The sequence below is a fragment of the Myotis daubentonii genome, chromosome 5 (assembly GCF_963259705.1).
Source record: "Myotis daubentonii chromosome 5, mMyoDau2.1, whole genome shotgun sequence".
Lineage (NCBI taxonomy): Eukaryota > Metazoa > Chordata > Mammalia > Chiroptera > Vespertilionidae > Myotis > Myotis daubentonii.
The window spans coordinates 89,378,675-89,396,461 of record NC_081844.1 but is presented as its reverse complement, the minus strand read 5'-3'; the positions used below and the strand labels follow the sequence as shown (position 1 = coordinate 89,396,461).

At 45.9% G+C, this 17,787-nt stretch overlaps 1 protein-coding gene across 10 annotated transcripts in view; it reads left to right on the top strand.

Annotated features, from left to right (window-relative positions):
• The window catches only part of HTR4 (5-hydroxytryptamine receptor 4), a 145,373-nt gene that overhangs the window by 113,700 nt on the left and 13,886 nt on the right, over positions 1-17,787 (top strand). For 5 of the 10 annotated variants that reach the window (XM_059698819.1, XM_059698820.1, XM_059698816.1 and 2 more), the window contains one exon: positions 2,822-3,941. The exons of 3 other annotated variants lie outside the window; for them this stretch is intronic. In XM_059698819.1, coding sequence (XP_059554802.1) covers positions 2,822-3,056 — 235 coding nt within the window. In that variant the 3' untranslated portion in view covers positions 3,057-3,941. Of the gene's footprint in view, positions 1-2,062; positions 3,942-17,787 lie in introns of those variants that run through there. 2 more of the 10 variants (XM_059698823.1, XM_059698821.1) reach the window with 1 other exon arrangement.

Here is a 17,787-nt window from a genome sequence, read left to right as displayed (position 1 = left end):
TTAAAGAGGCATAAAATACATGAATTAATGCATAACACACAAGTACTGCACTAATGGGAGGGAGTTTTAATGTTGATAATGATGATGATAAATAAGTATTTTGAGCCAATGAGATATAGAAACCCTTCCTTCATTGCTTCCTTTCTATTCATCCTTTGTTTTCCTTTTAATGGATATTTTCAGTGAATGAGACAGATAAAAATGGTGTGTGTGTGTGTGTGTGTGTGTGTGTGTGTGTGTGTGTAGGGGGGTTATGTAAAGACATGAGGCCTCATCTTGAGTATCTATCTAGTGCAGGGGTTCTCAACCTGTGGGTTGCGACCCCTTTGGCGGTCGAATGACCCTTTCACAGGAGTCGCCTAAGACCATCCTGCATATCAGATATTTACATTATGATTCATAACAATAGCAACATTACAGTTATGAAGTAGCAACGAAAATAATTTTATGGTTGGGTCACAACATGAGGAACTGTATTTAAAGGACCAGAAGGTTGAGAACCACTGATCTAGTGAATGTATACTTGAAAATGGCATGTGGAAAATCTGGAAGAGGAAATGTATAACCAAGGATGAATCAAAAGCTATGTTCTGAGCAAGTAGCCAACCCAGAACAAGCTAGATCTCATTATTTAGGGAAGAAATCTTACATATCCTGCTACAATAAGAACAGTCTCCCAACTGGATGCGAGAGAACATTATGAGGAGAAAGTTGCTGTCCAGGATTGGTGGAAAACATTTAACTGTCTCTGAGCCAAAGCGTATTATATCTCAGGGGATTAAAGGGAGCGGTGGATCAGACCTCTGGCTGGTGCTTTTTTGAGGACTGGGAAAGTGAGGACAGCCTGGAGACCAGTAAATATTGACCAAGTTGTTAAAGGCATACTAAAAGCTGGACTCCGGAAACTGCGGGCTCTTCGCTTGAAATAGACCTTACCAAAATTCTAGAACAATTATAACACAAACCATTTGTGAGCAAGAGTCAGTGCTATTTCATTAAAAATAAATCATGCCAACTACTAGTAATTTCATTCTCTATTAGGACAGGTTTATTTACTGCTTGGCATTAGAGATGCTTTAGCCAGGCATTGGACAAAGCCTTGCATGGGCGGGCCCAGTCTCAGCCTGTCATAGTGCACCGCGACTCTCTGTGTTCGCCCTGTCCTGATCAATAGTTGTTTTATCTTGATGTAAAAGGCAGATGACACTAAACTGAAAGATCTAGGCAGCAATAAATTATCTGACCTTCCTATGTGCTTGTTAAGTCCTCAAAGTCTAGTTTGAGTTGGTGGTAAATAATCACATCTTGAATGTTGAAATTGTTATGATTTAGAATGATCTCAGTCAGCTAAAAGGATACCAGATCGATAACATGACATTTAACGGAGACACATGTAATGTCCTATATTGTGGCTCAAACAAACAAACTACATAAACTGCTCCCGTGTAATAAAGAACCACTGGAATGGACAACTGTTTGTATCAAAAACATGCAAGTTGGCAATAAAGTCAATATAAGCCAAGAGCATATTGCCGTAGTCAGAAATGAACTTCCTGCCGGCCACAGTCATGGAAGTTAACTAAACCGATGATGGAAAGTGCATGGTGTGTCCTGCTCACTGTGTCCATCTGTGCTCTTTCCTGGCACCTTGTTTCAAGAGAGAGAATCATAAAATACGGGTTGTGTTCAGAGGACAGTGTTCATCCTCAGGACTGTTCTGGAAGCCAAAATATACGATGAACCGTTAGAGAAATGTGTAGCCTGGAGAGAGAAAACTTGGAGGATATAATTAGTAGAGGGAAGAATTTTAAGTGGGCCTGGCGGGCACAGTAGTTCCACTAGGCAGACAGATTTGGGTTAATAACACCAACAGGCTCTTTCACTAAAGTTACTCAAAAATAATGTGTCCTGGCCAGGCACTGGGGATTCCTCCTTAGGGGCTGACCAACCACGCGTCTGCGTGGCGCGGGGGTTTCCTGCACTGGGGGAGGGGGCCCTTTCCCGAGGTCCTCTGTGGCGTCCATTCCAACTCCGAGGTTCTGTGGTCTTCTCCCCTCTCCAGGGACGCAGTGGAATGTGGTGTCCAATGGGAGAGTCAGTGCCTCCCCCCAGCAACTTCTCCTTTGATGGCTGCTCAGCCCAGTGACACTTAGTCCCTGGGCAGTGACTCAGAAGACAGCCATTCCTCCGAGCAGGGCCAGGTCCTAAGCTGCTGCTCGTGCGTGACTGCGCCTGGTGTTCTCTTCATCCGAGCGTTCCATCTGTCCGTCCGTCGGGGCAGGCACCCCGTGCCCACCGGGCTTTCCCTCCGGGATTCCAGCAGGCAGCGTTGGTGGGAGTCAGAGGAGAGGATGGCCCCCCTGTTCACTGGGGGTCCTCCTCCAGAGATGCCCCTATGAAGGGATTTTTCATTTCCCAACTCCTTCCTGGCATTCGCCCTTGTTGCACAGTGTCTCTTGTCGCCAGTCTGTCCCTTTACTGTGCCTGGTCGGTCCCACTCATGTTCCAGACACGATCGCTCACTGTGTCCTATCTCAGCCATAGGTGTTGCTAAATATGCCTTCTTGGCTCTGCCTGCTCACAGACCAATGTTGTCACAACTCCCCCTCTACCTCCCCCTCGTGCCTGTCGGTCAGAGTCTTTGGTGTTCAAAAGCACACAGTGCTCGCTTGTTCAAACTTCTCACTGTCTCATCTCACCCTGTTCTGTGCCAGACACTGCCACACTTTCCTCCCGGGCTCTGGGTCCGAATGTGTGGCCTCCCGGCCAGTCCCCATGTCAGTCGCAGACTTCATCTGCTCTTCCTTATGTCTGGTGTCAGTCCTTCTCTCCAGGACATGCTCCATTTATTTCCCTTGGAAGAAACTGGGGCAGAGATCGACCCGAGGAGCACAGTCTCCGCAGCAACCTTGAAGGGAAGCCGAAGACAGACAGCTTGCCCCGGAGCCGTGGCCTCAGCCCCTTCTGCTTCGAGATGCCCGCCTTGCTCTACAGCTAGAGCAGCATCTTGTCCTAAGGGGCCTTGGGCAGGGCCCCGGCATCGTAGTGTTTATTAAAAGACTTTGGAATCTTTCCTGGGAGCTTGTGGTGAGGCCCAGGACAGCAATTTGTAACCCTGGATTCTGGCCGTGTTGCTTTCAAAGGGGAGACTGTTGGGAGCTCATACTGCTGAGACCTGTCACAGACTGCCGTCCCCTGTGGAGGAGGCAGGACCAAGCAGTGCCAGGGGCGCAGAAACAGTGCTTGACTTGAAGTCTGAGGACCTGGATTCCAGCCCAGGCTCTGCTCCTAATAGGCTGTGAGATCTTGATCCAACCCTCCATCACTTTCCACGTCTGTCAGTTGAAGCTTGGACTAGGGGATCTCTAAGATTCCTCTCCGTTTCTAGGACAACAGGATGCAGCTATAGTCATCTGCTACCTCCAAAAGCCATGGCCGGCAGGCCTTTTGTCTGTTTCAAAGGAACTAGCTTTGGGTCTTCTAGCCCCTTGACCTTGCAGCTTTGCCCTTCAGATTCACCTAAATGTCTTTCATTCCAAGCCGTCCATGGAGTGAACTGCCTAGGAGTGAATGTCACAAAGAAGTAAACGCCTTCAGGCCCCAGAGCCACGGGGGGGGGGGGGGGGGGGGGGTTAACGTTGATCTTGGCTGTGATTTGATAGCATCTCAGGACTTTGTCACACTCACTTTGTTCCCGCTGCTTAAGAAGAGTCAGTTACCATTCCTGTTGATTTTTTACTTTAGTCCTGGAATTGAACCGGACAGGAAAGACTTTGGAATGAGGAAGAGGAAATTGCCCCCAAACCATCCAAATGCAAAAAAAAAAAGAAAGAAAGAAATCTGTCCTGTGAAGACTTCATTTTACTGGGGAGAAAGCCATGCCTTCGGGAAGGGGAAAACCTCTCACGAGAAGCGTCCTTTGGAACTCCGGAGTGTTGTGGCGAAATGCTGCCCCGTGCTGAGAGGCTCCGTGGGAGGCTGGGCCTCTTGCTGGTCCATGGAGCAGATTCGGTTGGGAATCTATTCTCATCACACGTGAAGAAAGTTTATTAAGTCCTACCTTGCACCTGGACTGGCTAGACAACATCCTTTGCTTCTTCAAGTCACTGTCATCTGCCTTTACTAGATTTGGGACTCAGGACCGTTTCGAGGATGGTCGTTTTCTAACACAAAGGAAGGAACAGTAAGTTTCTGAGTCCCAGGGCTGAGAACCTGGCCGTCAGACCCCAGCTTTCTGCTCTGACACCACCGCGCTGCCCACCGCCTCCCGGAGCACACGCACATGAGTCAGTGGCTGACTTCCCGTGTGTCCCTGAACTAAGAGCCGGACCTCTCTGGACTCGGAGAGACGCTCTCCTGCCTACATCACAAAGTTGTTGTGGCGACAAACAATGTTTGTGAAAACATTCTGCGAATCATAAAATGCCAGTCTGTATGTTGATTATTACTTTGGATGTCCCTGTGCTCCCCAGGACTCAGAATTTCTTCACCAAGAGATGAACCGATTTAGAGAATGAGCCCTCTGTATGGAAACAATGCCAAGGGAGCGCCTTTGGGGGGTCCATTCTTCCAAAGCCACCCTTCCTCATTCGGTTACTCCAGGTTTTGCAATCCACACAACGTTGCAGGTTTATACATCACAAACCCTGTATTTATTGGGATTTTGTTGTTCTCAAAATAAAGGAATGGTTGGAGAGAGGTGGGGGCTAATTTGGTAAGACTAGGCCTAACTTTAAGTAACTTCAAAGTCACATGGAATAAATTCAAAGGCCTCTGCCTTGAAAACATTTATTTGGAGGAAAAGGGTCATTAAAATTACATATATAAATTCTGTGAAAAAAAAACCCAAAAACCCTCAAACATGGACCAGACTGTGAGTGAGCATCTGACAATTATGTTACATGAAGAATCTGCTAAGATACTGAACCAGATAACTTTTTTTTTATTGTTGACAGTATTACAGTTACCCCCTATTTCCTCCCCCTTTAAGAACCAGATATCTTTTGAGATTTTTGCTATTGATAGCCTGTGTAAATGATTACTAATTATAATTTAATGTTATTTTGCTAGCACCTTCATTTTGTTTACATTTTTAATAAAGTCGAATTACAAGTGAGGCCACACGTATGGGTCACAGTGCAGTGAGTCTCCTTGTAATCGGCATGTAAATTACACGAATGCCCTCCCTATATTGAACATGGGACTTAATTAAATAATTACAGATGATCACACATTTTAATGATGGCTGTATCTTTGGTCTTAGGGAATTATAAGTTATACCTATGGTTTATTTGAAACTGAAACTTGGAAGGTACTGGGATCCTTGAGTGGGATTTGTTTCCATGGGAAGCACCCCTGCCTTGATGATGATAGACTTTTTTGATGCAGTTCCCAGGAATATGTTCTGGGAAAAACAGGAGCCCATAGACTTGTGTGTGTTTTTTTATTGAGAAATTCTATTTATTGATAAATATTAATAAATCACGTATATGTTTACATCGGTGCATTCTGTATGGTTATTATATATACATTATATACTGCAGGAAATCTTAAGTCTTAAAATGAATAAATGACTTGAATACACAATAAAATGCCAGCGTCTGTCTGTGCCTCAGTTCTCTGGAGCTTCACATGAAGTGCCGTAGCCCGACGCACCCTCGGAAGCTCTGGATGTTTGAAGTTGGGAATATTCTGCCTCTAGTATCAGGCTGCCCTCAAGGTAAAGCTGGAAGCCCAGGATGGCTAGGTAATGGGATTCTTCCTTTCCGTCTGCCGGCCACGTTCGTCAGCACCTCTGGTGGCTACGACAGCTCTCTGCCAAGGTCATCCCAGGAGCAGAGGATGGGGAAGGAGCCAGCCTGGCCACTCCCAGGGCGCACACCATGCTGCCATTCCTGGCGGCCAGGCGGCTGCATATCCACAGGTTCAGGATTGAGGTTGTTAAGTATGTGCCTCCTCGCTGAAGCCTTTTTGGGTGTCATGAACCACCAGGAGCCTGGAGCCCAGTACCCTTTCCCTGGAGCCCCAGGGGTGTTAGGCTTAGAGTATATTACTTTTGAGTATGGGGCAGCAGAAACCCCATTGGCAGTCAGGGGCAGGGTACATGTCCCAGCTCTTCTGTTTAACGTGTGGGACCTCCTTCATCCACATGGAAAATGCAGAGGATGGACAAGAATTAGGGTTTCAAATCAGAATCCTTCCTACACAATTTACCTGGAACCCATTGCACATGGGCCGAAACGGGATGGGGCACAGGTGTACCTGTGTCCTCCATCTCTGCTCACTATAATTGATCCCTGGAAGAAGCCTTCTTCCAGATGAAAATCCTAAACCTCTGGACCAAGCACTCTTCTCTAGAAGTGGTGATCGGTTTTCCCTCCTTAGTTTTTTCTAAAAAATTCGCAAGGGCTCTGAGTTATTCATCCAGAGTCATGTCCTCAGAATCACAACTGTCCACTGATTTACAAAACCTCTTCCTCCTACAAAAAAGAAACGCCTACTTTCCTGAAACTTCCGTCACAGAATGAGTCTGAGCCTTCACTCCCCCTCGCCCAGCTGCCCGCTTCTGCTGTTTCCAGACAGAGAACTAGACCTCGGGCAGTCAACCACCCAGCCTAGGGCCACTGCCTCCGTTCTTGCTTTCTTTCCAAATTGTCTTCCTTCACTTTGGAACAGCCATTCTCCCAACCCATCCCAGGGCAAGAACCTAGCATTGATTTAGTATTGGCTGTGTGCCGGGTAGGTTTTATTTGTTACATAGTTTAATTTTACCAACAGCTCTCCAATGCTCACAGGTTTTTATATTTTGGACATCTGTGTGTCAGAGATTAAATAATAATACTGACAAGGTGTCTCTGCTCTCTCTCTCTCTCTCTCTCTCTCTCTCTCTCTCTCTCTCTCTCTCGTTGGGAACCAGCAAATGAGCAAGGAGATGTACATATGTGAATGCTGTAAGTTTAGATGCTCACCAGGGCTATACAGAACATGACAGATGGGGCTGGGGCTGCGGGGTATCTGTTATGTGGGGTAGTCAGGGAATGCTGTGTGGAATGGGCTCAGCCCTGTGACCGGGGACAGGGTGCTGGCGAGTAGCCAGCCATGCACTGATGGGAGGAGCATAATGTTATTCAAAGGGACCAGAAGACACAAGACCCTGGGGGTTGGGGCGGGGGGGGGGGGTTGGAAATGAGCTGGGCATGTGTGGATGGTGCTCGGTGGATGCGGGGAAAGTGGTAGGAGGTGGCATCAAAGAAGTAAGTAAAGCTGATAATTCAGTAGCGTTACATACTATTGACAGTTACTTCCTATCTGCCAGGTTTGGTGGGGAGCATTCTATGTGAAACTCCAGGGGTAAGTATTTTTCCATTGTATAGATGAAGCAACTGAGCTGCACACCAGAGCAGTGACCTGGCATTTCCCCAAGGACACAGATTACCTGGAGCTAGAAATGGAACCCGGGTCCCACCAAGCCCAGCCTCTCTCCCCTACACATCACTTGCTGAGGGAACTCGATTCACCTGAGGCTCATTATCTTTAGCAGCAAGAACCGCCCTCGAAACAGATGGATTCTCTTGCAAATCTTCCCCCCCCCCCCCATTTCCTCCCTTCTTTCTTTGTGGATTATTGGCTGCCTCTAAACAAAGATGCATTTCCACAGTGGTTCTTCATCGGTTTTCAATAAGTAATTCCAAATAGCATCTAATTAGAAGTAAACACCAATTAATTCTTGACCAGAAAGTGGTTTGCTATTAAAAGTATTCATTTTATCAGACATAAAGGGAAATTCAATCTGGTTATGTAATGCATTTCCTTATCTCCGTCCTTCCTGACGTCATCCTTCTGCAATGGATGTTACCTTTCATCCGGACTGAGCCTTTAGGCTGTGAAACCCACCATGCACATGCCATTTCTTGATGGAAATCCCTACCAGGTTATTCCTTGCCTATCAAATTCTAGGCTTTGTGTAGTTCTAAGTCTGCTGTTCACAGCTTTGCCTTCAGTTTTTCCCCTTTATCCCTGCAGAGCAAACGCTATGCACTTTCTCCTTGCCTTTTCGCCTTCAGTCGAGGGGCCCTGCCTTCTTTCCACTGGACATACATCTCTCAGCGTCTCTTACAAAGTCCACCTTCTTCTTGAAGTCTTTGCCAGCCTCCGGGACAGCATGCGGTTTGGGACCTATTCCAGGCCCTGAAGCACTTCAGTTGTCCTTCTCTGAGGGCGCTTTCCCAGGGGGTCCGTTAATCTTGCCCTTTCTGAGCTTCCCTGCCAGATTTGGGGCTCCTGGGGGACAGGAACCAATTCTTATGGCTCATTTTCTTTCTCATGGTACTCAGGTTTTTGTGTGCTGAGCTGTCCAACAAATTCATTGAATTCCCGTCTTTGGAAGAATTTGAAGCTTTGTGCTTTTTTATAGCATCCATACTACACCATCCCACTGGGCTCTTTCAGCCCCCGAATCTCACTGTTCCTCTAATGCTTCACCCACTGCTGGGACCGAGTCGAACAAAGTCTAGATGTTTATCCTATTTCTTGCAAGGAGCAAAAGGATTAATGTTAAAGTACCACTATTTTCCTGATTCATAGCAAGGTGGTTGTTCTGTGTTTGTTTGTTTTTTCTTTTTTGGTTCATGTCTATGTGTTGGGGAAAAATGTAAGCTTAAAGGGTTGTGTTTCTAGACTGTGGTGGTGAATCACACTGCAGCTGTCGGAGTCCCTTCACACTGTATAAACCTAGAGAACCTTGCCACTGTGTCTCCAGTAATGGCATTTACCGAGACAGCACAAAGCACAGAGTGGATGAAGGGTGGGATCGGGACTTGGCGAGAGTCGCTCAGGCTAGCGTGTGATGGAGAATGTTTAAGAAGGTGCCAGAAAGTGTGTCCTTTCCTCCAGAATCCTTTTTTTTTTTTAATCCTCATCTGAGGATATTTTTTCCATTGTTTTTTACAGAGAGTGGAAGGGAGGGGGGGGAATGAGAGAGAAACATCAATGTGAGAGAGACATATCAATTGGTTGCCTCCCACACCCACCTCAACCAGGGCTGGAGATGGAACCTGCAATCCAGGTACGTGCCTTTGACTGGGAATCGAACCCGAGACCATTCTGTGCATAGGTCATTGCTCTAACCATTGAGCTCACCGGTCTGGACAAATACCCTCCCTCCCCGCCCCCCCGTATCCTTAATAACTTGCTGTCTGACTCTGAGCATGTCCCTGCCCCTTCTGGCTTGAGTTTTACCACCTATAAATTGAGATGTTTTCTGTGGTTAAGAGCTCAGGCTTTGTCCTTATTTGGGCATGGGTTTAATCCAGGCTCAATCTATTACTGATGGTGTATGACTTTGGGCAAGTTCCAAGGATCTGAGCCTCGGTTTCTTCTTAACACAGGATAACGGTGGCACACCTCCAGACGTGGTTCTGAGGCCTCAGTGAGTGACAGCTCAATAGCGGAGGACGGTCGCAGGCATACATAAGCGCACACCAAAGTGTAGCCGTTACTGTCATCCCTTGGGAGTCCATGACTTGCGAAATCCCAAACTGCACTGAGAGTCACGTGGAAAGGGTGTTGAGGACCCAGGGCCGGGAAGTGGGGAAGGTGGCAAGTGGACACCGTTTCTACGCCAGTTATCAACTCTTGATAGGGGCGGGCGAGGAGCACTCTTCAGAAGACGGTGGAGATGAGAAGGGATTTGGTTACAGAGCCAGAGAACACAGACACGATGAACACGGGCAGGAGCTGGAGTTGAGTTGTCATCTGGCGTCTTGCTATGGAATGCCTAAAATGCCTCTTTCTCCAATTCATGAGTTTCCTGAACAACAGTCATCCATCACTTTCTTAGAGGATAAAGGGACACGCGTTTATTGAGCACCTACGATGTCAGCACTACCTTGACACTTTACATATCTTATAACACATTAATCCTCAAAAGTATTGACTGGATTGAATTCTAGCTTCCCAACTTGCTACCTGTGTTGCCTTGAGCAGGTTAGTTAACATCTCTGAGCCTCTGTGTCTTCATGAGTAAAATAGAGATGTTAGCATTACCTAACTTATAAGCTTGTCTAATTGAAATAAAATTGTGTATATGATAGCAGTTAGAACACGACAAGACAGGTAATTGGGAGTTTTTATTATTTTCATTATTAATTTCTATACCAACCTTCATTTTGTAAATAAGTAAAATGAGGCTTAAGGAGACCAAGATTCTGAATGGAGGTCATATAGGTAATAATGAGCAGGGCCAGATACAAACTCAGATTTGCCTCTCTTGAGAAGCATACTCTATTTTTCTGCCTGTGCAGAAGGTAAGAGACGGTAGCAATATCTTCAAATTTTGAAGAGACACTCCCTCCAAAATTGGGAGATATTTCATAACATCTGCAAGTTGTCCTGGTGGCCTGAATGGACAGTCATTTAAACTGGTCTGGAGCCTTGGGGGAAAGGTCAGACATTATCTTTGTTTCAAAAAACTTGGTAAAGGTCAGATCATCTAATTTCAATCGTGCGCTTCTCTGTACTGAATGCCACTAGGGGGTGACATCATTGTATCCCGGCCTTGGTCCCCTGAATTCGCATGGTAACCATTAATGTATGGTCTTCTTGCCAACAGGGTCCAAATGGAGACCCATATGCCCCTGCTTAATGATGAAATTCTTGGCCAGACACAGCCCACACCCCACACGCCTCCCTACATTCTTTCCCCAAAGCCTTACAGCAATCTCTCTTTATCCTCCTCCGAAACTGGCCATGGAGCGGACTGTGAGTCATCGTTACTAAGGCTTTGTGAAAGGGAAGTCAAGCTAGGGTTTCATAATTTCAAGTGAAAATCTGCTGGCTGGTCCCAGGCATCATGCCTGGTGAGACCTCTTGTCCCAGCCAGAGAGAGAGTGGGCCGTTGGGCAAGGGGATCTGAGTCAATGGGAGGAACCAGAAAAGAGTAATAAGGGTCACCCTTATTACTGCCTCTCCTCTCAACACAGAGCCTTCCGGAAACAATGAGCTTATATTATAAACGTAAAAGGCCAAAGTCATTCCAGAATTCTCCCTCATCTAATAGTAGCCCTGGCAGGGAGAGCAGACTCTATTTATTTTCTAATTTCCTGGCATTGATTGCTATTCAGATCTCCCTCTTGCAGCTGATGGTTTCACTCATGGTGGCCTGCATGATGGGAATAAACAAAACACGCCACCAATTCTGATTCCACCATGAATTCTGCCCTCACTGGCTGGGTGGCTTCCGACAAGCCACTCTGGCTCTCAGATGTCTCATGAAGCGAATGCCCTAACCTGCCTCACTGATGACAAATTTCATTCATTCACTTGGCAAACGCTTCTGTGCTGCTAGAGGAGAGAGAAACACATCAATCAATAGATGCTCATTGGCCTCTGATGCCTTTCATGTTAACAGGCAGGAAAAGATGTGGTCACAAAAACTAAAAGGCAAAAAGCAATATATTTGATGAGATTAATTAAGACATAGTATTCTAAAATGTATGGGACTGAGTGACATATACAAAGTATTATAATAATAATGACAACTATGATTATTATTATTATTATTATTATTATTATCCCAATACTCCTGGTGGGAAGTCATCTCTGATTCTTTTACCTTCTATGCCTCTTATATTTAATCTCCAAATTCTCTCACTTTGAAAAGACCTATATCTAGTCTTTCCCCCCCAGTTTCATACTTCTCAGAGCTCATTCCCAATCACCTCCTACCTCACACTCCATAACTACCACTATCTTCTAATTCTTTTTTCTATGCATCTGATCAGGTTGATCTGTTTTTTAAATCACACATGTACACATGACAACTAACAAAAAGAAAACAGTAAGGTGACACCCCCTGCCCTAAAATTTTCTATATGTTGAACACTTTTCATATTCAACAACTCAGAAACATACATTTCCCCCCAGGTGCCCATCAACATGTCACCCATACCCACAACACGGTGCCCAGCTCAGAGCGGAGTGAGTGCAAAGGGGCCAAGTCCCACTTTGCTTCCCTGCTGTCAGGTTCATAGGTGACTTCCCCCTGCTCTGCTGCAGCCCGCTCTGCCTTTCTCCCACCACTTGTCAGTCAAAGCCAAGGCACGCCATGGGCAGCCTTATCTGTAGAGCCTAATCCAGCCCACCCTGGTCTAGGTCCCCAGGACCTAATTTCCTGGGGCCACGAGTATAATCTCCAAGGAAGGATGCTCTCAGGCCCACACACAACAGGGGAACATCCCAACTGGCTACCTTGGCATAAAACCACCACCAACACCAAACAGTACAAAGTGAAAATGCCCTCTAACTGACAAAGACCTATGAGCTCGTAAAGGTAGAGGATTTCAAGAGATAATAGAACGAAACAACCTTATTAACCATCCCAGCAATGTAAGGACTAATTGTCCTCAATTTCATCATTATCCTCATTTTCATTCAGACAGACATGTCATGTTATGTTATGTTATGTTATGTTATGTTATGTTATGTTAATTGTTAATCCTCACCTGAAGATATTTTTCCCATTGATTTTTTTTTTTTAAGAGAGAGTGGAAGGGAGGGGAAGAAACAGAGAGAGTGAAACATTGATGTGAGAGAGGCACATCATTTGGTTGCCTCCCGCATGTGCCCCCACCAGGGGCCGGGGATCGAGCCTGCAACTGAGGTATATGCCCTTGACCGGAATCGAACCTGAGACCCTTCAGTCCGCACACTGATACTCTAACCACTGAGCCAAAACAGCTAGGGCCAGACAGACTTTTATTAAACACTGGCTGTGTGCCAGGCATTGTGTTAGGTGCTAATAATGTAAAAAAAAAAAAAAAGGGAAAAAACGGCCTCTGGGTCTGGCCTTGGGGCTGGAGAGAAAATGAAAGCGACTCTATAGCTTCATTCTAGGCTGCTTGTGTCCTGCTGGCTCACCTGAGTGCTGGGCACTGCAGCCTGGACCGGTGGTTAACCTGGGTGAATGTGCGGATCCTGACACCTGTGCCAATGGGACCCTAGTGGGCATCCTGAGAGTGTAACAAAGCACCATACTGATCAGGGCACCTGGAAAACCCAATACTGCTCACCGCACACCAGTGAGTTCATCATTCCCTTTCCTCATCAGGAAACTATACTGCAACAATTTTATTATAGGTCTAACATTTAGGACATTTGGCGCACAATAAAACTCTTTGAGAGCCTGATAAAATCTATGCCTCTCCCCTGAAAATCTGGACATGTGCGCAGAATTGTGAATACATTTTCAAGAAATCCACTGATTCCCTGAGGGAGAAACCCAAGGTTAAAATTAAAATGTCTGCTTTAATGTGAGACTGTATCAGCTGATACGACAGATACTGATTTGAAGTCCCAGAATCCTCCCTATGGTCCTGCATCAGGTTTGGGATGTATTTATTTCAGAGTCATAAACAGTCTCCAAGTGCCATTTCTGTCATCGTATTTCTTCACATAACATCTTTCTTTTCTCCAGATAGCTCTATGGAAATTATCTCATAAATGGTTATAGATTTTCCATGAGCTCCACGAAGGAATACGCCATTCCTTCACTTATAGACTCAATGCGAGGTCCCAAAGAGTTTGAGCAAATAGCTGAGATGGTGGTGCGTCACTGAATTCAATCAGAAATCAGAATGACTTAACTCAGTAGAGATTTATGGCATGCCTACTATGTGCCAGGCACTGTGCAAGGCATTGAGTCTGCTCAATCTCAGATGCTATCTTGTCTCCAAGTCTGTTGCAAGAGGAAGAAGTCTATTCTCTTTGGAAATTGGCTGGGTTGAACACAGCATCCCTAACTCAGGGATACTACCTTACATTTTCACAGCACAGAACAGTAGAATGTGGGTTGACACTTCTTCAGGAAGCAGACAAAACTGGATTAGAATCCTGATTTTAGGAACTTGAGCACTTGAGTTTCTATTTTCTTATGTGAAAAATGGAAGTTATTTCTAGAGCACGAGTCCACAAACCTACCGTGGGCCAAATCCAGCCAGTGCCCTATTTCTGTGTGACTCCTGAGCTAAGAATGTTTTCCACGTTGTAAAGGAGTGTAAAAAACAAAAAAATAGTCAACAACAAAAAGCTAAACAAACAAGAAAAAGAAGAGGAGGAGGAGGAGGTGAAGGAGAAAACAAGAGGAGGAAGAGGCGGAGAAGGAGGAGAAGGAAGAGGAGGAGGAGGGGGGAGGGGAGGAGGAGGAGGAGAAATGCTACAGTGATTGTATGTGGCCCCCAAACCTAAACATCTAACCCTTTATGGAAAGCGTTTGCTGACTCCTGTTCTAGAATCAGACAGAATGCCTGTGCTTGAATCCTTTTGGCCTCTTACCAGCAGTATGATCTTGAGCAAGTGACCCAACTTCTGTCATCTACATTTCCTCATGTTGCATAGATGATAACAGTGCTTATTGTCCATGATGTAAGGCTTACATATGTTAATACACATACAATGCTGAGGTTAGAGGCTGGTATACGATAAACACTTAAGAAATTTTAGCTATTGTTATTCACATCATTTTACCATCACCACCAAATCGTTAAAAGATGCTCGTGAATATTAAATGAGACATTATCGGCCGAAATCAGTTTGGCTCAGTGGATAGAGTGTCGGCCTGCAGACTGAAGGGTCCCAGGTTTGATTCCGGTCAAGGGCATGTACCTGGATTGCGGGCACATCCCCAGTGGGAGATGTGCAGGAGGCAGCTGATCGATGTTTCTCTCTCATCAATGTTTCTAACTCTCTATCTCTCTCCCTCTCTGTAAAAAATCAATAAAATATATATATATATATATATATATATATATATATATATATAAAGACTCCTCTGCCTGCAGACTGATAGGATTGTCTTGAATTGCCCTCAGGCAATTGTTCACAGGTGTGGCGGGAGTTTAAAAAAATAAAAAAATAAATAATAAATGAGACATTATCCATTAAACACACAGGATACGGCCCTTCCCAGGGCAGCACTCGGTAAATGTCAGCTAACCTTGTTATGATCACCACCGTCACCAACATCAGGATAGTTTTCCAGCCTCTTTCACGTACATCATCGCATGAGGAGCTCCCAACACCCCTCAGTGTTATTATCTCCCTCTAATAAAACTGAAGCTCAGAGAGGTGGAGGAATAGCCACAGAGCCAGGAAGAGACGGATTCCAGGCGAGGGCTGGATTCTGTGTTCTGCCTCAATCCGCACCACGGTGCTTTTCCATTCAAAACATCTGAGGATCTGTTGGCTAGTGTTCTCCAAAGGATATACTTTGAGTCCGGGGAGCCTGATGAGGCGGGAAAACATGACTGTTCTTCGCTGGCAGAGCTCTGCGGACAGGAAGCTGGGATAATTGGATTTCAGCCATTGGATCTTAGGACTGCGTTTGTAACCAGCCAACTGCTGATGACCGAGCCGAATGGAAAAACCTGACCAAACAAACACAAGCCTGCAGCACCTCGTTGTTTATGCTGCAGAGAGTGAAATCCATCAACAGCAGCCAACACCCTCCTCGTGTTCCTGTCCAGGACGGAGGTGGCCTCAGAACGTGCCAGGCCGTAGACCGCCCGGAGGGACAAGCAGAGGTACCTGGCGTAGGGAGGGATGTGTGAGGTGAGGAGCCAGGACGTTTTGACAGCAGAGCTGGTGTGCTCAGATCCAAACTGTATTTTATTTGGTTTGGGCCAAAGGCTAAAACACAGTTGAGCAAAATGTGCGCTCAGAGTGATGTTTAAAGCAAGCTGTTAAGATCCTAGCGGTACAGCATTAGCGTGAGTGGATGACTATAAAAATAGGTAATGTTAGCTCATGCAAGGAGCCCTGTCGTCTCCAACCACCTTAGCTTAAACCAACTGTAGCTCAGATTATTTTTAAGGCAGTAGATTCAAGTAGACTCTGTTGTTGGGATGTGAAGTCGCATTTCCCGATATTATTGCTGCAAAGTAATGGAAATTACCCTTCCCTCGCTTCAGCATTGCCCCCAAGGTACAGAGGGCAGACTCAGTGCAAGTGTAGGGATTAGCCACGCTGGGGGAAGCTAGGGGCCTGCCTCTGACTGCAGCAGTGAGCTTGGCTTAGCGGCTTAGCGTCAGCTCTGTGACTTGTTCCCAGATGTTGCCCAAGAGACAGCTCCCCTGGGGTCCCCGTGTTGGGACCCCTATTGTATAGTCTTCTCTTCTGAGCCTCTGGCTAGTGATTTTAAGGTGTTAACTCAATATTTGTGGATCAGATCCTTTTAAGTAGCGAAGACTTCTTCCAAGAGTAACGAAGGTGGAGCTAATCAGAGAAGCCAGGTTGCGGGAGCTGTGCAGGTGTTAGGAGTGCTCTGAGCTTTTACGCTGGGGTCCAAGCTCTCTGCCTGGCCTCTTCCCTCTTCTGCCGCCAAGCCCTGTCCACTCAGCCTTGTGTTTTCCTAGCACCTGCCGCCAGGCAGTTAGCTAACCACATAACCACCAAGCAACAGCCAAGGCAGCCGCACTGTGCTGCTTCCACAGCCCTGCCTGCACTGAACATGCGTGACCTTAAAGGGAAGGCAGCCCAGTTAGCATGGTCTCCTGTGATTACATAAAGGCCTCTACATTGTCTGGGCAGGCGAAGGGGGTGTGACTTCTCTCCCATTCAAACCTACACAGTACCACCTCCGGGGTTTGTGGTGAGTAAAAAGTACAATAACCAATGTCAAGGGGCTTTGTGAGATCATGGTCTGCAATGCAAATGTAAGGGACAATGTCTGTGTATAGCTCCCACCGGGTGTAGTTTTACATGCTCAGTCCTGCCAGGGAAAGCGCCAGCAGCCAGAGGTCACAGGAAAACCATACCGTCCATTCCGCGAGGTTGGCGTGGACAGGAGGGCAGTCGAGAAGGTCTTTACTACAAATTTAAAAATTTTCGAAAATCTACATTTTTATTTCACATTAGTATTTTAAATGTCATCTTACCATTACTTCAGTGTGTACCACTAATCACATCGCCCGTTTTTAAATGCAGTGCAATGCAAAAACATGTTTGTAAGAATTCCGTCTTCTGGAATTTTCACGAGGAAACTGTTCGTGTGTTGCCAGAATTTGCTCACTACTTTGAGACAGGTTTATAACTGGCCTACATGTTGCACTCGCAAACGTTCATTCACTAGACTCCTTAAGGGTAGAGCCAAGAAAAACAATGCCGTTACTTGCATCGGAGAGGAAATACATAAATAAATAGGCAAGAGTAGTTAATCTGGTAGTTAAATAATTAGTAAGGCCTGATAAATAGCATATGTGTGATTGTGTATGTATATGTATACCAAATATTCATTGTTATGTACGTAATATATTTCATAGTTTACAACGGTATTCTCCCATTGGTAATCCCAGCTCCACATGAATACTCGAAACCACTGAATTGTGTGGTAGACACAGATGGAAGGCGTGGTCTGGCTCCTCCTGCACTAACATGCAGCAGGGAAAGCATGTCATGCAAACAGGCCCCCAGATATTCAAATCTTTAACTCGTTTATAACCCACTGGAAGTTTCTGAGTTTTTTTTCCTTAAATTTTCATGCCAGCATATGAATTGCTGCAATTGGAGATTTCCACAGAATAGACGGAGGGTTCTGATGGTAGCCCTGAGCTTGGTTAGTGAAGGGTCGATTCCAGGGCGAGTCATCGGACGAATAAAGGACTACCGGGGACCAGTTAAAGGAAGAAAAGGTTGGGGGTCCGAGTCACTTTAATTGCGTAATGAACTTACAAGTTGTACCAGCTGATATTTAACCCGCACATGCCAGGCGCGCTGAGCACGTGGTGGGGATGCCTT